The following is a 24246-nucleotide window of genomic DNA, read 5'->3' as shown; positions in this document are numbered from 1 at the left end:
AAATGTTTTCCTTTCCAAAGTGCATAAGAAATAATATTTGCATCATTTGTAGCTTGTTTTTATATCCAGTATATGTAGTAGCTTTGGTTTCAAAAGTACCAGGCTTTAAAAATTGTTTGAGGTTTACTTAGTCAGCTTTTACAAGTGAACACATTTTAATTTCCCTAGCTGGGAGCAATTACAGCCTGTGTGCAAACAGAAGAAAATCTGCATGATGGTGAGCTGACTTTCTTAGGAACGGTGTTGACACAGTTGCCAGTGGACCTGCATCTTGGAAAATTGATAATCCTTGGGCATGTCTTTGGTTGCTTGGAGGAATGCCTTATTATAGGTAACTGAAAGAAGGAACATGTGGGAACACTTCTCGAAAACCAAATGATTTGCAGGTTTTAATTTTGATTTGTTTTTGTTGTAGCTGCAGCACTGTCTTTGCGGAATTTTTTTACAGTACCTTTCAAAAAGCACGTTGATGCATACAGGTAGTACCCCAGATGTTTTATAACTTCCTAACTGCATTTGAGAGCAGAGGGCAAAGTTGATCACTTAATATAATTTTGTGTGTCATGAGTCTAATTTTCTGTTAAAGTGCCAAGCAGTGCAAAAAGAAGCTTTTCCAGGTAGCTGATACTGGAATGTATTTATTTGGGAACATAAATCACAGAGCTGACTCATCCTTTCCTGAGCACAAGGCCTGATTCTTCAGCATTGCCTTTCTCATGTGAACATGTGACAGTGTCTATTAAAACGGTTTTTAAAATAGCAAGGACAGTATTTATTATTATCCTGCTCATACAATGCATCTCCTTCAGCAAGGAGATGTGAATAAGAGCAAGTTATTACAATAAGTGTATTGATCATGTTTATTAAAGGCATGGAGGGTGTTAATGATGTAGCATTCTGAGCTGTGTAATACAGGCAGTATTTGAAAAAAAAATTGTTGCTAATATTCTTTGTTTGTATTGACAGGAAAAAAATGGTTTTTGCTGGTAATAGTAGGAGTGACTGTATTGCAATTGTGAATGCATTTAGGGTAAGTCTTTTTTTCCAGCTTAGATTACAGTGAAATCTGATAGACCAAGATGGCAAGTCTCACCTTTGTAGGATCAGTGCATCATTTGTGCTTTGCAGTTGTTACAAACTTCACGTTACTGCCAGCTATTGATGCTTTTGGCAGTCTTTGTCCAACTGTGTGAAGTTCCAGTTGTCTCTACTGTAATAGCCAAAAGTAAAATGCCAGAGATGTGATGATGTTTGTACATTGTTTTTAACCGAGGGCAGTTTGGACTGGTTAATTCTAGTACAGAATGAGTTTGGTGACCTTTCTCCAGACTTCTTAGCTTTGGCTTTGTGATGTTTTTGTGCAACTGCCGTTTTTTGGTACTCTTGGCTGTTTGGTGGCTCGGTACCATGGACAGGGGTGAATTCCTCCATGTAGAGGCAGAGCTGGTACAGCGCAGCAAAGGCTTCTGCTAGAGGAACTTGCTGTTCAAATTCCAGCATTTTATATTATGCATGCTCTTGTGTGTTCTGTAATCTTCTGGAGAGTCCAAAATCTTCAGCTGCTGATTTAGCTTGTTCATTTTTTTAAAACATGTTGCCCTTCAGCCAAAATGGACTTGTTTTTTTCTACTCTGCTGTCAGCATCTTGTGAAGCACACATGGACATGTATGCCACATGTAACCACTGATTCTCAGGCTCAGAAATAATGTTTTCTGAATCCCCTTATCATATTTCCCTTGTGTCACCTGGTAATTATCACCTATTCATCTGAAGATGATATTTCTATAAACCAGTATGTTGTCCCGGAGAAAAAACATGAACATTCAGACAGAGCTTCCAGTGAAGTATCTCTGTGTGTGAGTGATGTGAAAGCTTTGTTTTGAATGGCTGATAAGATAACAGGTTAAGTTCAGGAAAGTTTATTTCCAAATTGGCTTGGTTCAGATCAGATTTCTTTCAGGGTAGCCTCTAGGAAGGTAGGGAAATGCAGTCTGGCTGTTCACCTTTGCTAGTAGTCAGTGTCCGCAGTAAGCTGGGATATTATATCATGAAATGACTTACTGTCAAACTAGAAGAAATGGATTCTGCAGGCATCTGTCATAAGCTGCTTAATAATGAAGTTATTTTCATTAATATGCTGGGTATTTTAATTTCTCTTCCAGCCCTGTGTTCTGGGAGGCATTTGCATCACAACTTACCTGAATCAGTCAGTTCACTTCCTTTTGTCTCAAAGCAAGGAAAAGAAAAAGGTTTTGAAAGTAATTTGGTTTATTATGGTGTCCAATTAAAGCATCCAAATTGTTCAATTAATTTATGAATGTTTGCATGTGCTTTAACACTCCATCCATTTCCTCTCATAAAGCCAGGTGGACAGCCTGTTAAAAAATTACCTACAGTGTTGATACGAAAAAAAAGTTAATAGTTTAAAATGTCACATGAATATTTGTAAAAATTACTACTAAAGCTCTATATTTTCTGTCTGAATACTACACCATTTTTTTCTTAGGCATGGCAGGCCTGCAAACAACAAGGAAAGTTGAGACATCCCATGGTTAGTTAAATTTTATTTCTTATCTATTCAAGGTTGGTGACTTCAGTGCTGGAATATTTTATTTTCATAGTAAATATGAAAAGTAAGGAGGTTTTGCTAGCAATGTTTATTTGTAATAATTATGACTTTTCATACATAAATAGGATAGGCTTTGAGAGAAAATGAGTGTTTGAATCCAGTGCAGAGTTGTTTGAAGACAATCCCTTATGTAGTCCCTTTCACAGATGAATCAACAGTGGCCAGAGGGTTTGAAATCCAACCTAAAAAGTGAAATTGAGCTGTAGTTGAAAGAAATACTTCTAATACACATAAGTATCTCTGTTTTTTTAAACGCACCGATTTCTGCCCCCTCAGAAAACCCTGAAAGATGGAAGATGTTTATGTGCATCAGTCACAAAAATCGGTAGCATGCACACTATAACTGCCTCCAGTCCTTCTTTTGTGTGTACAAGATAAAACCTTTTTTATTTTCCCTGTTCTTTCAGCATGTGGTATCTTTCATGAACACCAGTGTATAAGATAGGACTGAATTATGACAACTAGCCAAGATGGCCAGAATCTGTCTAATAAAAACAGGCATTCAAGAAAGAAGCTCTGAGTTTCTTGGAAGTGTTCCCTGGATGCCAAGAAGGCCAGTGGCATCCTGGCTTGTGTCAGCAGTAATGTGGCCAGCAGGACCAGGGCAGTGATTTTTTCCCCCTGTCCTTGGCACTGGTGAGGCCACACCTCAAGTCCTGTGTAGAAAATACTGTAAGACATTGAGGTGTGCTAGAGCATGTCCAGAGAAGGGTAATGGAGCCTGGTGAAGGATCTGGAGCACAAGTACTGTAAGGAGCAGCTGAGGGAACTGGAAGTGTTTAGTCTGGAGAAAAGGGGGCTTGGGGGAGACCTTGTTGCTCTACAACTGCCTGAAAAGAGATCATCGTGAGTTGGGGATTGGCACCTTGCCCCTCCTCCCAAGTGACAGAAGGAGAGAAAATGGCCTCAAGTTGCACTAGGAGAGGTTTAGATTGGAATTAAGACAAATTTCTCCACTGGAAACGTTGCAACAGGCTGCCCAGAGAAGTGGTGGAGTCACCATCGGTGGATTGGTTCAAAAGGCATCGTGAGGGTGTGGCAGTTGGGGACATGGTTTAGTGCTGGACACAGCAGTGCTGGGTTAATGTTTGCACTCAATGATCTTGGAGGTCTTTCCAAACCTTAACATTCCTATGATTCTCTAGGTGTGGATCTTAAAGTAGGTTTTGTAGTAGCAACACAGAGGAGTTGGACTTGTGGGTTTATATGGAAAGTTTAGATTACTCACAACTGCATTGATGATAACCAGAATATAGTTTTTGTCAAATTGACTTCTATCTTCATACATGGCATAATACTTAATATGAATGCAAAGAAAGCTGTGAAATGTGATTAAATTCTTCTTTTCCTATATGTAACTATTATTTGTGTGCACACAGAAGAATGTGAGAGAAAATTTACTAGCAGTAGAAGAAGAAAGTTTCTAACTTTATTTTTCAGGAAGAGCTTGAGTGGGGTCGATCAAATTTTGTCCATATAAACAAGATCAAAGAGGTAAGATTAAATAGGTTTTTATAAGCAGAAGGACTTAACTTTCCTCATTCTCTGTAAATGTTAAGATCTCGGGTAAGACTACTGTGTTATGTATCTATCGAGATACAGATATATAGATATATAGATATATATATGTATATTTTCTTAAAGTGAAGTATGAACTTAGATGAAAGGAATTTTCCTTTTGTTAGGATAAACAAAGTGGTGTTAAATGATTAACTGTTTAACATATTTTTAATACTTTCAAGAAACCTCCAGTATTATTTGCTAGTTTTATAGGTTACTCAGATCACTGGTTGTGGTGTGACTACTGTCTGTTGTTAAATATCTTCTGTATTTTGGTTGGGAAAACTCTAAGCAAATACAGTTAGTTAGTTACATAGTGAGGCCTGGACTTGAGAATTTGTGGGGCTTTGTTGGTAACATTACTGCAGCAATTAATGAAAACTCTTCATCACAATGGGCTTCAAGCTTAATGTGATATATTGTGGGGGAAATAAGTAAAATTCCTGAGTAACTGACGAGCAGAATGGCCTTGGCCATGATTTCACCAGTTCATACCTTTGGCATGAGCTAGGGCCTGTGTTCAAAAAGCACAGGAAATAAAAAAGATTTTGATAGTGAGCAACCATCTGGATAAGAAATGACTATAGTTTTATGACTTGGATATGTGATGATGATTAAAAAAAAGATGAGTGAAAAGCAAATTATGTAAAACTGGACAGTGGAATGATCAGTCCCACATGTTAGCCTCTTTTGGGTCAATTTCAGATAATGCCAGAAGAGGTTGTGCCTGACATATAAGGATTTTAGAATGGTCACCTTCACTTAACACTTAGTAAGATGTGGGGGGCTTTTATTTGCTGCACCTGAAGATACTGATTTCATCATCCCTTGTGTTGAAGTGGGTTTGCAGAACTGGGTTCCTTTCTGGCAATGGTAGTTGTTCTAGTAGTGTCCTAAAACTGCCAGCAGTAGAAAGGAAAGGGAAGTGTCGGTACAAAGAAGTTGTACTACTTTCTGTATTTACTCCAGAATCAGTTGGGAGAGTGAAGGCATTCACTGTTTGGTCAGAGGGCCAGTGGCTGCTTGGGGAAGCTTCTTGGAAATGCTACAGATGGAAAGTTTAATATGCTCTGCTGGAGGGTATAATTTTGATGTCTCTCAAAGTAATCCCAGTTATCTGCTAAACTGAGGGTGCAGCATGATCACCACTGCAGCTGGGTGCAGAAGTTCAGGCTGATTTTTACCTCCTAAAGTACAAACCTAAAATGATTTAAATATAGAATATCATCTTGTAAAAGGTTGTTTCAGTTCTTTTCCTAATTTTGTTCTGTATCATATGTGCATAATACACTTTGTGACTGCAGAGTTGTTCTTCATAAGGGAAACAGATTGAGTCACAGTACTAAAGTTATTTTCCAACATAGAGGTGCTAAGCAGTATATTGGTGAAATGCATACCAGTCACCTGAAAAGAGAAGGGAGTTTGCCCAATTATTTCAAACCTTTACTAACAGATTTTACTTTAATTTATGGTTGGGTTTGATCTACTTTAAATGTAACTTAGAGATCAAATTTCAGGTGGCAGAGTTATTTCACAACTTGAAAAGGCGAGTTAGTGCATTTAACATGCATGTTAAAGCTCAGCCATCTGCTATGGACCAGGAATATGTGCACAAACAACGCTTCATTTTGCAGGTAATGCTTTACTGTCATAAAGAGATGCTGTTTTCCAAAATTGCAGCTGAACTTTCATATACTAATATTGATGAACTAGTATTACACTAGTTTTTCAAAATTCTTTGTGGATGTTGCAATTTTGGGTAGAAAAAAAGTAATTTTTTTGGCAGTGTCTTGGCAATGTAGAAGGACAGCTGATGTTAGTTATTTGAAAATTACAATATCCCTTGTTTGAGGTACTCTATTTGAACTCTGGCTTGGTTAGTTAGTGTGGAGGGGGTGCTGGGAATTTTAGGTCTTTCCACCTATTTTAAATCTGTCAAATTTCCAGTTAAATTTCTTGTCTTGTTTGGACTGATTAGCCGTGATTTTATTTTCACAGACCTGTTTATCATTTCAGTGGCAGTTGGTTTAACTGTGTAAGTAGTGAGCTTCTTGGAACTGAATTGTTAGATCTTGTAAGATGCAGCCTGAAAACAGAACAATTTACCTGTAGCTATTTTGAGTGAATTTATTTAAACTGAGGCTCTTGAAATCAGAACTAACAACTACAATTTTCAAGTAATAGAATAGAGCGAGTCTGCATACAAAACAATTGAAATGTTGTAGAATTGTTCCAGAAATTGAATTCTTTTCACAAAAATATATTTTTAAGAATTTGCGTGAATTCATGTTAAGGCTGCAGTTCCAGTAATTCCTGGACAGAGACAGGAAAAATTATTCATATGAAGATCTGTTGGTATCTCTTCATGTTGCTAGTGTATCTCATTTCAAGAAACTGAATATAATCTGCTGTGTTTCACTAAATACTTTCTTGATTTCAGGTGGTAATAGCTGGTGCTTTCTATCCCAACTACTGTACTTTTGGAAAATGTCAGGAAGAAATTGCCATGAAAGACCTTGCTGGCAAAGATCCAAAAACCACTGTAATGGTATGTTAAGAAGGTGAATGACTTGATTAAGAATCAAGTAATAGAAAGAAATCTGAAGTGTTTGGGTGGTATTTTCAAGTTCTGTTGTGTCTTGGGTGAGGACAGAAATAATTACCTACTCTGGTCCTCACTTGGTGACATTTGTCCCACCTCCCATTCTTTCAATACAACAAACATTGCGTAGGTGGGAAATTTTAGAGGAATTCCTGAGAGCTGCCTCTATACATTTGGTTGCTAGTCTTGCACAGGCAAACAACTTCCATCAAACGAGTAAAATATGTGGAAGAAGAGAACAGGACTATTGAGGGTACTTTTTGATGAGCACTTAAGTAATGTGTTATTGCAACTTCAGTGTTCCTTTTTTTGTAATCTCCTGCTTGTCCGTGCATGGCATACGTGCTTGTTGCTTTAAGGTTACTCAGGGGTTGCACTGGGCTTTTTTTTATCTTCTAGAACTGCTTTTCATCTGATTGCATAAGTGCAAGCTTAAAATGGCTGTGTTGATTTTGCAAAATTGTGCGGTTCGAACTAAGAAAATATTTGGTGTATCTGAACTAGGTATAACACTGTAAGGCAACCGTGACCTGTGTTTAAAGAAACCAAACCTACCAAGGAGCCTCCAAGAACAGACTTTTATTGGCACAAGAGAAAATAGATGAAAAGGAGAGAGAGTCAGAAAATCTCGTTGGCAAGGGATTTTTTTGTGCTTCATACTATTTAAGGATATTGAAGCAAAATATCAGACTAGACTCAATCTTGTGGAATAAAGATGAGTCTTGCCACAGCAGCATTGATTAATAGTAAACTGGTAGATTTAAAGAGCTACTTACTTTTAATATGTTTGACTTCTGATCTGCTCATCATCAACTGCTTGTTCTCTTGAAGAAGGAAGAAATAGCTGCTGTGTCTTCATCAGTGTAAATGATCATCTTGGGCACAAGGGCTGCAAGTTCCTCAGGCTGTCACTTGGAGAGACTCTTGCAGCCATATACTGCTCCTAATGGTGTGCTGAAGATATAAAAGACAATAAAACCTCCCACTCTCTGGTCTCTCTAAATTATCTTCCCTTTAGGCAGTTTCTGCAATCTAACCTAGAGCATGGTTTTGATCGGCAGCTGATCTTAGTACCATAACTTCAGGGCAAAGGAGCATTGTGAAAAAATAATCTGTTTTTTCCTGTCTAAGGTTGAAAGAGCCAAAGAAAAGGAATAGACAGTTGGATGGGCCCTGAAAAATAGTTCAAAGTCTCAAAGTTTGAACTTGCTAACTAGGAGTTCATGATTCTATATTAAATCAAGATCTCTTTTGAGATATTATTAAGAAAAAGACAAATGGACGTCTGGCTACAGTTGCATATTAATAGTTGTGAAAGCTTACATTGGAGTTACTCCTCTACACAAAGAAGACCGGGAGATTGCTCTTTGTCATCCATGACATGATGGAGCCATGTGAGGGTGCTTTTTCAGTTGTGCAAGCTGTCCCACCATACCTCAGTAATTCAGTATGTGACAGTTCTGCCAGGAAATGCAGGAGCTGGAGGTCCTTCCGTTTCCCAGTGTGTGCACACCCTATAGGATATAGTTCTCGATTGTGGACAAAAATTGTAGCGTTCCAGTGGTTTTCTGTTACAAACAAAATCAGAGACACCAGTCAGCTTTTTGGAACAAACATCAGATTAATATGTATAATTACAAATTAATTTGCTTCATTTATAGTTTATCTACTATTCTGGTTATTCTGGTTTGAAGCAGTAGGGCATTATTAGCAGCAAAACGATGCTTTTTATTGTCTCTTGAGATTTTTGAATGTACTATAGTATCTAACACTTTTGGAATATGTTGGAGTTTAGATTGTATATAATTATTGCAGCCCAGGTGAAAGAGAAAGCTAACTATTCAGGTGAACTTGAAAGTGCATTAAAGCAATTGAATGTATCCACATTTAACCTCTTTTTCTTAACAGCTGAAGAACATGCCTCCCTATGGATATATATACCATAAACAGTTGCAGTCACTGCTTAGACAATGTGGGCAGGTAAAATCTATTTCCTACAGTGGATCAAGGTAAGTGTAAAATAAAGTCTCCCGCCTTGTGTTCTCAGTTACAAATCCAGTAATCAATTTCTTTGTCAGTGATGTACTGACAAATTTAGTTAATTTCTTCTCTCTTTGGAATCACTAACTTATTTTTTATGTATTGGTTAGAGTTAAAAAGGTAGTTTTGAAGTCTGATGTGCACTGATTGGAATAACATTAGATAAGCTAGCTGAGGTAGAGCCTTCTGGTTTGTCTCTTCTGTTCTCTATCAGTGGACCTTAATTGCAGCTCATCTGTCTGTATTTATTTCTGTCTTTTATACTGGATTTAGCTCATTTGTACAGTCTGTTGGCTTTTTTGAGCTGATAATCTGACTAATTTCAGCCTATGACTTCCCAAGGTTTAATTCATCTACCTGTTCTTACTCCTTTTCCAATCTTTAATGCTTGTCTTATTCACATATATTTTCACATCCTTTTCTATTTGCATTAAATTTGGCATGTCCTGGTGACAATGTTAGAAAGTTTTATCACCATCATGATAATTAAAGTTTTAAGGTACATAAAAGCAGTAGACAAAGCCTGTGAGGAAATTACCTTTTATTTTCTGATGGCCTGCTAAGATAAAGACAGGGAGAAAAAAAAATTTTTTTCTTTGTAAACAGGGCTTTTGTGGAGTTCTCCCGTAATCCAAAGGAGGTCTTTAAGGTTCTTCCTGAAGTGTACCTGGCAATCAAGATGTCACAGCTGAAGATTCCTTTTGAGCTGTGTGTTCATTATCCAGATGATATCAGAAGACAAGTGCAAGGTGCAGCAGCTGCAGGTTTGGAATTTCTGAGGTAATTATATTGCATATGTAAAATGGGTTTCTTTGCAGCAAAATGAGGTTTGCTGGATTCAGTGGGAATTTCCGTGGAACTGTCACCAAGGAAAAAATGTTAGGTTCAAAAAACAGATTTTAATTTAATTTAAATTTTTTTAAAATTGTTTAAGAGAAATTTTTTCGCAGGACTAGAAATAACATTATTGTTTTAAATATTTCTTTATAGTTAAAGATGTTTTGCTGTTTAAGAGAATTTCAAGTATACAGTTGTCTCCCCCCCTCCGAAGCTCTACTCCATTTTCGTTTGGCATATGAAAATATGGATGTACACAGTTATTTCTGTTCATGATACAGACAATGTGGGGATTACTATAACCAAAATAAATAAGGAGTAGCATTAGGGGACAAAAAAGAAAGGGAGGGAGACAGAGTTTAAAAAAAAAAAGTGTGGGGAAACATAAGGACATGAGGTGTAACAACATAATAGGAAATAATACTGAGGAATGCAATGTAGTGAGTCTCTTTGGTCCACACCTGCTTTTGCTAGGAAAATCTGGCATGTGTGTTCCATTGTTACTGGATGCTGTGATTCTAAGATTCAGGTCATAAAAGTAACCTGATAAAATGGCATTCTGCCTACCTCCTGATTAGTCTGCAGCCATTTCAGTATTTTAAAATAAGAAGTCTGGAATAGGAGGGCAGGAGTGAACTGGGAAGGTTAAAGTACAGGTGAGTATTTTACTTCCAGTTAATTGTACTTAGCTTTTAATAAAATATTTAGCAGTTTCACTCTGCCCAAAACAGCACTTAAAAACTTTGTGAAAATTGGGTCTTCAGGAACCAAGCCTCCTAGGCTGAAAGATGTAGTTTTAAAGTTCTTATCTTTTGTCAAGCAAGAGGAATATTTTATATATATACACACATTAAAATTTCTCTATAAAACTCTGCTGAATTTATATTTGTGGTTTTGTATACTGTATTTTTAAAAAATAAGCTTAGAAGAAAATGCCATAGCAAAAAGCCTCACTATTTAACCTTAATTCTTTCAATTTTTAATAAAGTGATAGCAGAGTTGTGTCCTGGTATGCATCTTTCTGTGTTTGCTTATATTACAGTTAAAACAGTTACTCTGTAGTAATTTGGTTCTGTGTGGTCATTTTCCTTTCTAATTGAATTAAGGTATTTCTGAATAAAAGTCATTAAGTACATGAATGTGCCCTAGGGATACCTTGGAAAACAGATGAAAGCAAAAAAATTCATCCTCTTGAGTTTTCTCTTGTGAGTGAAGTATTTAGCATCTTCCTTCCATTTTAGAGTAAATGTGGACTGTCAGAAGCAGACAGTGGAGCCTGTGGAAATCTCATTTGGTGATTTACAAATGTCAAAGAAGGTCCCAAGTCGTTTTCTGTCCATCAGGGTAACAGAGGTAGGAATGTTCTACATCTGAAGTAGGTCACAGCTAATAATCAGTACCTAGATAGCTTAGCAGAGATTAATATCTGACAAGCTTAAGTTAAAAAATTGGGTACTGATAATAGTTCTAGTGCAGAGGTGTCTGTAAGAAGCGTGGGGAGTATTCTTGGCCTTACTTTTAGTAGTTCTTTGTTAAACAGTACTCTCATGTTGGCGCTTGACAAAATTTTTGGGATTTGCTGGCAGTAAATGTTAGTTGGAAGTAGGCATAAATGTAAAGAAGATTAGTGGAAGAGGTAAAGCACTTGTGTAAACTATAAAAACGAGAATCAGTAGGTATTTGGGACATTTACGTGGTTATTAACTGCTAGTTTTCTTCAGAAACTGTACATATGAGAAATGAGATGAATTAATGGTAGTATATGCTCATTCAGAAAAATATTTCATGCATAGAAGTGTATTAGGGGAAAATTACATGTGTATACAAATATTTCTGAAATCTGAAGCTGAGATTTTTAAATCTTGTGTTAGATCATCTTCATTAGTTGAGTAATAGCAATATCTATGCTGCTGAAATAGAATTAATAAAAGCATTTAAAGCACTGAGCTAGGGGAAATAAGATGAAGTATTAAAACAGCTATAATAGTGGTGTGTTTTGCAAGTGGAGAAAAGAATATTTTCCTCCTCTTACTCAGATAAATCTCTTGGATAAAAAATGTTAGTGAATTTAATCAGACCCATTACAATTACTTAGCTATCTATGGTACTTCTGTTTTAATAAGTCAGCTTTAATGATTGTAAATAAAGATTGGTTTTTATTACAAGCATTCAATATAAAGTCTGAAATGGTTATATGAGTTTAGACATTTGAAAAGATGACTTATTTTATTCAATTGGATTCAAATAGGTGTGTGTTGTCACCAGTTTCCTGAAGTATGGCTCATCATAGCAGGAACAATGCTGATGTGCTGACACATGTAGCTGTTATCTGTCACTGATAAAAAGAAGTGCACCAAATCTGTGCACCTACCTAATCAACTGTCTACCTTGTATTTTCTGTATGTTAACTTGGTTTAGGAAAATGGAACCAATCTTCTCCTAATTTTCTGTATTTTGGTAATGCTTATATCGAAATCTGTTCAGATGGAGAGTATGTTGCAGTAGCACAGAAAATAAACATTTTCGAAAAAATACTGAATTATGAGACAGAAATTCTTCACTGCATTGTTGCAGCATGTGAACTGTTGTGTCAGGAGTAGGAGTGTTTTCATGTATTTTGCTCAGATGTGGTTTGTATTTGATGTAGAAGAATAATATGAAATCTGTTATTGTCTGATTTTTATACTTTCAGGTAGTAGAAGTTGGACATTTCTGGGGTTACAGGACAGATGAAAAAAATACAGCTGTTCTCAAGGCTCTAAATGCTGAAATTAACTATCAGAACCTGATGGATTTAGCAGTGCCTCCACGTGTAGATGTTCTTTGTCTGGCACCATTCACTTATCTGGGAAAGAGAGGATACTACAGAGCTCATGTTCTGTATGTTCATGGAGATCTTGCTGAGGTAATGTGCTATGTCATATTGAATTGGTAGCATGTAATTGGGTTAACAGTCTTGGAGCTTTGATGCCTATTTTTAAAATTTATCTTTTCTGCAAATCACTCTGGCCAGAATAGATTAATTTGTTTCTTTTCCAGAACATGGGAATTTTTAGTATTAAATTGAGAAGCTCCTGCAGAGTGAAATAAAATAAAGACTAAAACCTCCAGTGAATCTGAAAGCATGGGGGGTTTTTTTTGGAGGAGTATTCATGCTGCTGAGTTCTATACCATCAACAAATTCATCAGAATATTTTGGCTTTTTGTGCTGATATGAGTAATGGAAATTAGTGCCACAATTGGTATTGATTTTTCAGGCCAGTACTTTTCAGCATTTTAAGGACAGATTTTTTTTGTTTTTGTGAGACTGGCCTTTGAATTTCTTTTATTTCTTAACCTGGTTGGGTGTCAGCACTACAGAGTCAATACTGAATATTGTCATAGTTTAACATCATGAAAAATTAGTGAGTAATAGTGCTAATCTCATCATTTTCACATTTGAGTTTATAAACTCAGGTTTATTTATCAGTCAGTGAACACATGTTCACATTTGCTTAGCTGCAGTTGTTAGGGAGTGTCTGTGACTCTTAAGAAGTAAAGTTATGCAGATGTGGGTATGGGGAGAGAATTTAGAGCCTTTTAGAGAAACTTGCCTTTTCTAGATTTAGTGGATTATTTTCATTACAAGTTGATATTTAGGCCAAGGGGTCAAATAATAGACATGATAAAATTTGATATATTTGTTTTGACATGACTTCATTTGCATGCTTTCCAGACTTTGAATTTGCTTCCATGTGACTTGATAAGATTTGTGTTGCACTGTAATTTTTAAAGTCAAACTGTGACTCTTCTTGGCACTAAAAGTAGCACTTCTAATATTGTGGAATCTTTGCAGATACTTTTGATTTTTTTTTTCCAGGTTTTTTTTGTCGATTATGGCAATAGGTCAGAAGTGCCTTTGAATAAATTAAAAGAGATTCCAAGCTGTCTTCAAGAGCTGCCTTTCCAGGTAGGGGTGATGCTGTTGGCTGCTGCTTACTAGATATTTTTGTGTCTCACCTGGCAAACAGGAGTGAACTTCAAGTCAGGATGCTTTTCAGAATAATAATTGAATAATACGTATTTTGCTGATGCAAGTACCTACAGATCACCTTCACTAATAGGCAAGTGTTTTCCAGAGGTGTGTGTATTCACAGAGCAGGAATTCTTGTGTGTAATTGAACTACATTGTATTTAATTGTAGAGAAATTCTAATTTTGTAAAGCTGTGGTTTTTCTTGTGCTGCTTTGCTGTTCTTTGAACTGCTGGCTTTCCTGGCATCTTTTCAGATAGTACTCTCTTGGTCATTAAATACGAGTATTATAGATCTAGTGATCTTTTGACACAAATTAGAGGAATTTTATAGCTACTTTTTCAGAAAAATAATTCTCTTGAGCTGTATTTGCAAATAAAATAACAATACTTCAATTGTAACTCAGTTTTTCAGTGCTCACTCAGATATTTTTAAACTAATAGAAACAGTTGTATCATACTAACTGTGTTCTCTGAAGCATTTAACGATGAAAATGAGAAATGGACCAGCAGAAATTGGATTAGATCTTGACAGGGCTAAGTTTGTTTGGTTTTCTTTTGTAATTGATGTAAAAAAATAATTTCGGCAAGAAGCATCCTTTTTTGTATTTTCTACACACGTATTAAATGGAAGTGTATTTCTGCTTCAGGCCTGATCTTTTAATGACCAGTTTTAATGACTGGCTAGAAAAAAAAACAGGGTTTCTGCAGTAAATTCATTCAAAGACATAATTACAGATAGTGATTGTGGACATGAGAACTTAATTACTCTTGCCTGCCAGGGACAGAAGAGCTGTAGTGGTCCTACCAAGCTTTCTGTTACCTTAGCTGAAAAGAATTGTGGACTGTGATGTTTTTTCCAGAGAAGACACCTTTGTGCTCCTAAGATTTCAGTGTGAATGGTGAATTACTACCAAATTATCCTTTATGTACTGTTTGCTCTGATTCCTTAGCAACTGTGTACTATACTGAAGTGATATGAGCTGTCATGTGTTGGCAGTGATGGAGTAGGAATTATGCCAGTAGCTTTACAGCAGCCCTAGGAATTAGCATAAGCCGCAGCAATAATTATGAAATAATTTATAGTTATTAACTCAGTTTGTTGAGAAAGCAAAATATTTCCTTGCCAGGTAAGCATTTCCTTGGTCAGGCAAGGATTGTTTTCAATGGTTTCTGCTCTAGGCTTTGGAATTCAAGATGTGCAAGATGTGTCCCTCTGCCCAATCGCTGGTGTGCGGGGAGCCGTGGAGCTGCAGCGCCAGCCAGAGATTTGCCTCCCTGGTCAGTGGCTGCACTCTGCTTGTGGAGGTTTATTCCCTGGTGCACGGGGTCCTGCACGTGGATGTTTTCCGTCACTCGGGGCGCAGAGGCCTGGTGAATATTCGGGATGTGCTTATCGAGGAGTACTATGCTGAGCTAGCAGAGGAGTCCTACGAGTCACGAGTATGTATTGGCTGAGCTGCTGCTGCTTTTTTTATTCTAATTTATTTCAGTTCAGGCTGTCCTGAGAAGCTGAGCTGCAGCTTGACTAGTGGCAAGGTTAGTACTTGAATAGGGCAGTGTATTTTTATGTGTGTGCATAATGCATATCGAGCTGTTGGCCAAAAGCATTGCTGCTCTGAGACCCCTTCTGGAAGAGGTGTTTACCGAGAAATTACTTCCTCAGTTGAACTGCTCCACTCTTGCTTGAAACTCTGAAAAACTGTAACTGCTTCATAGTTCTAACTCTCTTCCATTTTGATGTTTTATATAATCTGAAAGGTCATCAGAACATTGGTTTTTTGTCTTTGTATGCGAGTACTTCTTTGTGTAGGACTTTTTTTGTAGAATTTCTGAAGACAACTGTTCAAGGCTTTTTTAACACTTCTCTTATTGTATAGCAAAGCCATGATTTGCTCAAGGAATTATTTTTGGACAAAGCAAAAGAAGAAAAGCAAATGCCTGTGTCTTCAAGACATGAAGAAAAGCATCTCATTGAAAGACTGTTGAGCTGTTTTTCTGAAAATAAATCTGATGCACCAACCCATAAGGTAACTTGAGAGGTGGTTTTGGCCTGTCATCCCCATGACCCTGCTTCTGACATTGAATGGAGATGAGGGCCGAAAGTACCTTAAATAACCAAGCACTATTTGATGCGTTGAGTAGGGCACCGTACTTTCTGTTGGTAGAAAGCCATAGTGTGACCACTGTTTCAGACTGGTCTGCTGCAGCTTTGAACACAGTTCTGAAGTACAGCCTGGGAGCTAATGATCCAGCTCTTCTGACACATCTAAGGCAGCACTTTGAACTCATGCAGAACAGAGATATAATTGAACAGCTGAATGCAGTGTTTCCCTACATGGTAGTCTTCATTATATAAGCCACAGGAAAATAGCAAGTTTACAACCCTGTCAGTTTTTCAGAAAATCTGAACGTGGTTTTACTGTACACAGTGTTTCATTCTTCATCAGCTAGTGATAGGTAAGCAGCTGGGATAGGTGAAGCAGTGAATGCTCCAGCAACTGATGGTAGTAATAATGCTTTTCCTCTGCCAGTGCCAAACTCAGAAATGTGTTTTGAGGTATCTAGTCACTACTAAGTTGGAATATAAATGTGTGTTACAAGTTAGGCCTCATCTATATTCTGATTATTTTCCCATTTCAGACCTGATAAAATTTCAGGCTTTCAAGCGCCTAATCATGCTCCATTCACCCACAGGAGTAATCCTGTTTAACTTCTCACTTCATAGAGATATTTTCAAGATGAAAGACCTCATCATGTAAATAAAATTACCTGATTTTCTTAAGTGACCTATGAAGTCTGAACTTGCGTTTTTTAAGCTAGAGGAAAATCATCAATCTGTAGCACATGTGAAAATAGGTAATTTTAGATAAGGTGCCTCAACAAGCAAAGTTTGCTTTAGATGAGTGAAATGAAAATGCCATTTTACCAATTTAGCAACTCAGCTGGCTCAGTGCATGCTGAAATGTGTTTGGCTTTAATTTAAATTAAAAGCATTCTGATTGGAAGACATCCAGGTGCTAGCTAACTAGAATGGAATTTGTCTCTCCCTTTTTTTGAAGGTGACGGTTTTTGGGCCGTTCAGTCCTTATCAGCTGAAATGCTACAGTCTGACCAAAGTGTCCCAATTCAGGTATGAGAAAACTTTCACTGTAAAGTAGAGTCATGTTCTTAGCTGTTACTCCCAATAAATCAGCAAAAACCACCTAGTGACTCCTACAGATTTTCACTGAATTTTTATTCATTGAGAAGACTGAAGTAGTCAGGCCTGAATTGCATTAATACACACACTATTACTATTTGAAATCTTAAGAGTAGTTTTAAGGTGCATTATTGTCTCACAAAGAGATTATTTATTAACTGTCGTCTAAATCTGCTAACAGTAAACAGCTATTTTGAGTTTGTGTTGTGAATTGAAAATTATTTTTTATTTACATGTTTGTATGAGTTTTGGGGGTTTTTTAATGTTGAAAATATTTCTTCTCCAGAGATGTTCTCATACATAGGGAGAGCATAAACTCCATTGTTGTGCATGATGATGCAGAAGATCGCTTTCAGCAGTTGCTGGTCGCCACTGATGTATCAGTAAATGCAGCTGGTAATGCCTAATAACAATGTTTGGGTTGTTTCTCTAGACTTCTGGTTTTAGAGTAGTTTTATGAGTAAAAATGTTACTGGAGTTCTATGTTACATCTTTTTGAGGTTTCATTTTCATTAAATGCTCCTTGGAGCTATTTGAAATTTTTCTTTTCTTTTGGTGCCAGGGTCTGTGATTTTAGGGGAAACATCTTTGATGCCTCCTATTCATGGCCTGCTTGCACTCCTCAGTATGCTGTTTGCTCCTGCAATAGAACTCAGGTATTTGTGCATTTTAAAGTGGTAGTTCTTCTATTATTTTCTTTAGGATCCTCACAAAATTTTGACAGATTTTCTTTGCTTTCAGCATTTTATATATTCCCTTTTTGGCATTTTTGTACGAGTTTCAGTATAGTATGTAGGTAAAACAACTTGTTCATGTACTTGGGAATTGGTGCTGCAGAGTCTCCCCTCGTGATAAGGCATTACAGCTCCTGACAGTTGTGCTGGAAGCTTGGGAAGGTGGACTGTAAACTGGGCATGTTAAGTCTACATGAGGAGAGGAACTTACGTAATTTTTTGTAAAAGCTAAGTTCTGGCAATGGCATTACTGTTATGTTTTCTTCAAATTGTGGTATTTGTAGACTGTCATTTCAACATAGTGAAGGTTGCTTTCCATTATTTTGCTTATGGATGATTTTTTGGTAAGTTTTATATGTTTTTATAACCAGAACTTCAGTTTTGTTTCATCACTGTATTTTAAAAATCAGTATGACTGAGTGTGAATGCCTCTCAATTGTTTTAGCTTCTTTCAAAGATGTGTCTTGCTTTGCATGGCTTAGACAAATTCATTTAAGTATGTCTTCATAAGAGTTTTATTTCTTCATCTCTTGGTGAGACTGTTTTCTTTCTTTCTCCTGTAGAGTTGATAAAAGTGGGAAGTATTTTACTGGTGTTCTGTGTGGTTTGGGTTGGAGTCAAACTTCTGGGGTTCCACTGCTTCCGGCAAATGATATGGAGCTGACATTTGATGTGCATTTTGGACTGGAAGACATAACAGAGGTAAAACTTGGATAAGAATTTTCACTACAGTAGGAATGCAGTAGAAGTCAGTGCATCTGAACTTGTTAACTCTTAGTATTAATAGGAAAGCTTGTTTGGACTTGCGGGGTTTGGGTTTTTTGTGGTTTTGTTTGGGTTTTTTAATGTTCTCCCTTTTTGTAATCTTGGATTTTTATCAGGAGAAGCAGTTGCCCCCTCCCTACACTTGAAACAAAATATTATAGAATGTTATACCCTTTTCAGAATACAGTCATCAGTTTTGCAGTAACCAGTTGTCAATACTTACTAATTTTGTCCTTGGGATTGTCATGGCTTTTACTGACAAGCAGAGCACTGCTGCCTTTCAGGCTTCAGTTTGATTTCATAGCTCTGGTAAGTCATCTGTGTCGAGCTACGTCTCTCAGAGCAGATCAGCCAAACAAACAATAAAGCCCCTGCATTCCTCATTACTGCCTTTTGCAGCTCAGAGAGTGAGGCCTGTCAGAGGGAAGCATGTGCATAACCTGTGCTGTGCAGGACAGTGGCTGTGTTTGATGTGTGTGAGACAGTGAGGGATGTGCCCTGGTTAGGTCTGTGTGCAAAGCAGGTGCTTGGGGTGGTTCCTGGAGGTTTTCCAAGGACACAGTGGACATGCTGGTGCACATATCTGTAAGCTGTTACTTTCTGAAAGTACTGACTTGGTGTGATGGCTGTATTCATGATGCCTTAGCCAGAATGGTAGCACCGAGCTGTTGTACATGTGAAAAATTATGGACAGAGAGAGAAAATTGTTAAAACTTTCACAGAAGGAATTCTGTGTTGGAAAAAGTCCAAGCAAGTGGTAGCCTGTATGTTTTATGGCATATCTGAGTAACCTTAAAAATTGTGATATCATGTGGCTGAAATACCAACATCATTGACCACCAGAGGTGCAACTGCAGGAAGAAGCATTTCTGAAGCTTTGGATGTTTTTGCTTATGCAGATAATATTCCAGTTCAAGTTCAGTGATATGGGTACCACGACCACCTTCACGTCAGTGTAATATGATACAGACCTTGTGCTGGTTTAAAGTGCTTTATATTCTGTCACTGGTGTTTTACAGATAAACAGCCTGAGGACAGCCATGAATAAGCTGCTCTGTGAACATGCAGTGTGTTATGGACAAGAGCAAGTGGCACAGCTGCAGGAAAACATTCGTCAGAAGCTTCTATGGTAATCATTTTGTAGAAATAAGATCTTCTGTTTCAGAGTCTCAGCAGAAATGAGATGAGTGCTTGCTTGAAGCATAGCTCAGATTAGGCTTTGGAAAAATAATATATGCTCTCATTTAATGATGTTTTTCATTTACTTTGTTTATTTATAAAGCAGTATACTAAACAACCATAGACTTCTTGTGGAAGCACTGGTTCTTCAGGGAAGCCCAATCAGTTAGGAGTCATAAAACCTAGACTATAAAACCTGTTCTGCAGGAAATCAGCTCTTACGTATCCTTGTTTTTTGCACCCAGGACAAAGCTAATGGAATCCTATGGCAGAACAGTGCAGAAAGATTTAGAATTTTTTCTTCCTGTACATTAAATTTGAATTATGTGTGCTGCCTTTCCTCCCTCAGTAGACCTGTGCAGAATAGGTGTTGGCCAAGTGAATTCGAAGTCTCAGGCCAGTTTAGGAACTTAAGTAAGGCCATCTGCCTTTTTGCCAGCAAGCTTCTCCTTGTAAGTGAAGCAGTGGTTCTGAAAAGACCATTGTGATTCAGTGCAGCCAGCCTGGAGAATTTTTTCAGCTTGTAGTTTGGGAGAAAGAGTGCAATGAACTATCCCAGGAGCAGCTCCTTCTAATGTCTGTCCCTGCTGAGCATAATGTGAAAAGTTTTCCCTTGTTTGTACACTCAGCATGCATTTTAGTGCTCTCTGTATCATCAGGAGAATTTTCTCATCCTGACCTGGCTCTCTACTGAACTATGTTAAAAAGAGCTCTGGTCCAGAGTCCATAACCTAACTCTTACCAGCCTCATCTCTAAGAAATACAACTTTTTTTTTTTTGCTGGTAGAGCTTTGCTGAAGTAACTGCATGATGTCAGTTTTAGGCAGTTCCTTGTGCTGATAAAGATCACACCCCTGCTCTTACCCAGGGTTACCAGAAAGATTATCAGAGCATCTATTTATGTTGATTTTTCAGGTGTTTCTTGGTTTTGAAAGTACCTGCTCTCTTACCTGTGGAAAAAAACCCCTATTACATTGCCTTCAGTTTAAAGCAAGCACCCATACTTCCTATTTCCAAAACTCCAAGTAAAATTCAGGTGCATTCCATAGTAACAAGTCAGCCTTACCTTTTGAGGTACTAGAAGTGAAATTAAAAGAGCACAAGCAATGGAGAAGTCAAGGAACATGGGTAGGCAGAAAGAAGCAAAGCCACAACCCCCCTCTGGAGGTGACTGTGACAGTAACAGCTCATGCTGGGACATCAACACTTACATGCTAAATTGAAGGCACAAAAATGTCACTGCTATTTGTTCAGACATGTGAATACTTGCTACAGTCTCGGCACCTATTTTGGGCTGATTGTTCAGACATCTCCAGCCAGCTGGGAGGAGAAGGGTCAGACCTTGGCACAGGTCCTGGGCACTGACATGTTCCCAGCTCAGTCAGCACTGGCTGCCTGACTCGGCCACTCTCATCAGCCCTTGGACTTCTTTGTCTTCAGGATTTTATACCCTTCTGTGGTAGCCTTTTCTCTCGTGGAATTTTTGTACATTTATTGGTTGTCTTTCAACAATCCTACAGCTATTTTTATTTAAAATTTTATTTCATGTTTGTATGATTTTATTTGAAGGAATAAACAGTCTCATTATTGTAAATGATTTCTTCTTCTCCCTTGTGTAAAATCTTTCTTGGTTTTGAATATTTTTTCCCAATTGTACTTTCTGTGTTTTGGAAAAAACATTTATTAATACAAGTACATAGGTAAAAATTCAGCCTGAACAGTCTTTCATAACTGTTTTCCATTTTTCAAAAGCTAATTGTATTTACAACATGTCACCACTACATAAAACTAAAATCAGGTTTTGAAAAACACATCTAGACAGAATTAATTAATGTCTACTACTGTTGTACTTTGCACAGCTTGAGGAAATAACTGGAGCAGACAGACTATAGTAATTGAGTTGTCATGCAAAACAAAATACCCTAAAAATAGCTGTATTATACATTCCAGTGAGTAAGCATACATAAAACGTAAGGAATAAATTACAATTGCAAATTCTAGTGCTTTTTAAAAAAAAAAAAAAACAAAACTCATTATTTTCTTTAGAAGAAACCACATTCTGATACACTATATGTCCCTGTGAAAATTTGTATTTTGACTTACTACACTGGAGGGGCAAAGTAGAGAGAAGTGAACAAATCAGACTAGATTAACAGGGAAATTTAAGATTCCCTTTAGCACAGACACCTTGTAAATACCTGCTTGTATCTTTTATAAAAAAATCCTTTGTCTTTATAATTAACCAAATATAAGTGTACTTGTTAAGGCTATTTTTATGTAATTTCAGTTTAATCTGCAAATCAAAGCCTCGAGACATAATTGATCCCACCTGGTATGAGAAGCCATATGCATGGAATCAGGTAATGGTATAAAGATTTCTTTTAAAACTTTTTTTTGAGGAGTTTGAGTACTCCAGTACAATTAGTGAAGAGTGTTGAAAGGGAGAACTTTTGGGAGGATGACTTTTTTGTTTATTGAATTTGAAAATACCGTAAGCACTGCAGAGTTAAATTAAAGCTTAAGAACTTTCATTTATGTAATCACCAATGTCTGTTGATACCCTATTTTTGTAGAGTCTGTTTAGTTGTTGGGTGGCTTGTTTTTTAATTTTGTGTATATAAATATTGAGTGTTTTCAGGCAGAACTCTCCATGGGTTTTAAGTTGAGAGAGATTGTAAAGGCAACTTCACATTTGTTGGAAGTTAAAATTTTCTATTCTTTCTATTAAGCAGCTGTAGCTACATTTTCCTGAACGCAGTGCGTTTTAGTTTTGTTTTGGGCTGCTGTGCTTTGAGGTGGCTTTTCCTTTCTAGGCAAACAGAAATAAATGTAGCTTGTTTTAGAACAAATGTGGTGGGATCAGGCAAGAGGGCAGTTTTCTCAAGACCTGGGAAGGTTTCATAAAAAAATTCTCCTAGCTTCCTATTCTCTTAGAAATCTCACCTTTCTTTTTGTAAGGGCCTCTGCAGGCCACTGGATTTCCTGAAGAAGAACTACAGTTTCTTAATTAAAAGGGGGTGAGGAATTAGTGAGTGCAGGAGTAAAACTGCCACACACACCCTCCCGGTGGCTCTCCCACCCTGCGGCCCAGAAAGGAGGGGTTTGGTTCCCCTGGTAAAGAGGGACAACAGAGAACAAGCACCAAGGGCAGTTATTTCTAAAAGGCTTTGTTTTAGAGTGTGTTGTGATACACTGCCTTAGGCCAAAGTGTTTCTATTTTCATATTTCTAGTTCAGTTATCCTTGGATTTAGGAAGATAATATACTCACTTCTGCTGGTGTTTTATAACAAGCCAAATGTGTAGGCCTTGGATCAGGATTTTTCACTGCATCTGAAGAATCCCCAAGACATCTTAGATCATAAAATGCTACCTGTAATGCTTCGGAATTGACTGTGGAATAGTGTTCTGACTCGGGCAAACCATGAGATAAAGCATTTTGTAGCCCTGGCTCTTTTGTTGCAGTGTGTGGTGTGGAACTGAAATGTATGATTTAAAACTCTGAACTCTTCAAGACTTCTTCTTAGCTGTGTTATATAGGAAGACATTAAGAATGCATTCTGACTTTCATCTTGCTTCTTTTGACTAGGTGGATTCTCAGCGTATTATTGATGAGTCTGAAAAGCAGCCTGAAAGAGGAAATTTTGTTTATCAACTCCACAAGCTTGTTTTGTTGAATGACTAAGTATTTCTAGAACTCTTTCAGAGGATGAGGTATTACTAGTCTAAAAATTACTTCTGTCTTATATGCATGTTTTGCAAGATTGTTCCTTAACATGAGTACAAGTGTACTGAAAAACAGTTTAGAAAATGTTCCTGTGTTTCTGAAAAAGCTGAGGTTTGCTGGCCTAGAGTAGAAAAGTTTATTCATAAAAGAAACTGATGTAAATCAGGATGCAATTTTCATTTAATACTTCTAAACAGGTTTATCACAAGATACATGAAAGATAAAGCAAACGAGGCTTAGTTGTTCATTTTCTGTCTTAAAGCTCATAAATTAAGGGGCATGACTTTTTTTTGTCTTTAATTGCAAGTTGTATTATCCTGTTTTCTTTTTTACTAGTTCTTTTAAAAAATATGCAGCAAAGGGGTTTGGGGTTTTCCTTAACCAAGAACTAGAAGTCAGAAGAAACTGATGATCTAAATTATGTTCTGATCCAAACTATATCTTCATATACTGGATACAATTTTTTCATTAATTATTTTGTACAGCAAAACATAACATGATTTATTTTCCTGTATGGCAGAAGAATGCTTTTGAATTACTGATTCATGGCACTTTGTTTCATCTTTTCATCTTATTTTTACCTGGGAGATCTTTATTCCTAAAAATGAGGCCAGCGGTTTCAGAATAAAATGAAGGAATTAAATAAAATGTTTTTGTCTCTTCCTTTGTGTGGTCACGTTTAATAAAAGCTAAATTTAGTTATTAATGGTATATGATTGCATTCAAGAAATATATTAATACAAAAGCAGTCAGTATATGGAAGAGTATTCATTTTCACTGTTCACTCAGTGAACATTGGAGGTTATGTAATATCCAGTCACCCTCTGAAGGGCAGAGAATCAGTGGTCACCATAAAGAAATGGCACATTCTTGCAAAATAAGGGGATGCTTAAAATAAATCATTTGAAGCTGTAATTAAACAGAGGGATGACTGTGTAACAGGCAATTTCAGTGGTTTATT

The 24246-nt window shown here is 37.1% G+C and overlaps 1 protein-coding gene across 5 annotated transcripts in view; it reads left to right on the top strand.

Moving 5' to 3' along the window:
- The window catches only part of TDRD9 (tudor domain containing 9), a 70351-nt gene extending 46364 nt beyond the window's left edge, over positions 1-23987 (top strand). For all 5 annotated transcript variants that reach the window (XM_048307813.1, XM_048307812.1, XM_048307810.1 and 2 more), the window contains 21 exons: positions 169-331; positions 416-479; positions 967-1030; positions 2508-2552; positions 4071-4124; positions 5708-5824; positions 6631-6738; positions 8701-8801; positions 9439-9612; positions 10911-11022; positions 12362-12574; positions 13529-13618; positions 14863-15123; positions 15561-15710; positions 16743-16813; positions 17169-17278; positions 17445-17538; positions 18180-18318; positions 19401-19510; positions 21848-21920; positions 23148-23987. In XM_048307813.1, coding sequence (XP_048163770.1) covers positions 169-331; positions 416-479; positions 967-1030; positions 2508-2552; positions 4071-4124; positions 5708-5824; positions 6631-6738; positions 8701-8801; positions 9439-9612; positions 10911-11022; positions 12362-12574; positions 13529-13618; positions 14863-15123; positions 15561-15710; positions 16743-16813; positions 17169-17278; positions 17445-17538; positions 18180-18318; positions 19401-19510; positions 21848-21920; positions 23148-23243 — 2409 coding nt within the window. In that variant the 3' untranslated portion in view covers positions 23244-23987. The remainder of the gene's footprint in view (positions 1-168; positions 332-415; positions 480-966; positions 1031-2507; positions 2553-4070; positions 4125-5707; positions 5825-6630; positions 6739-8700; positions 8802-9438; positions 9613-10910; positions 11023-12361; positions 12575-13528; positions 13619-14862; positions 15124-15560; positions 15711-16742; positions 16814-17168; positions 17279-17444; positions 17539-18179; positions 18319-19400; positions 19511-21847; positions 21921-23147) is intronic.
- Positions 23988-24246: the final 259 nt, after the last annotated feature.

The sequence above is a fragment of the Corvus hawaiiensis genome, chromosome 6 (assembly GCF_020740725.1).
Source record: "Corvus hawaiiensis isolate bCorHaw1 chromosome 6, bCorHaw1.pri.cur, whole genome shotgun sequence".
NCBI lineage: Eukaryota > Metazoa > Chordata > Aves > Passeriformes > Corvidae > Corvus > Corvus hawaiiensis.
The sequence above is the reverse complement of the archived record's forward strand: the minus strand, read 5'-3'. Positions and strand labels throughout refer to the sequence as shown.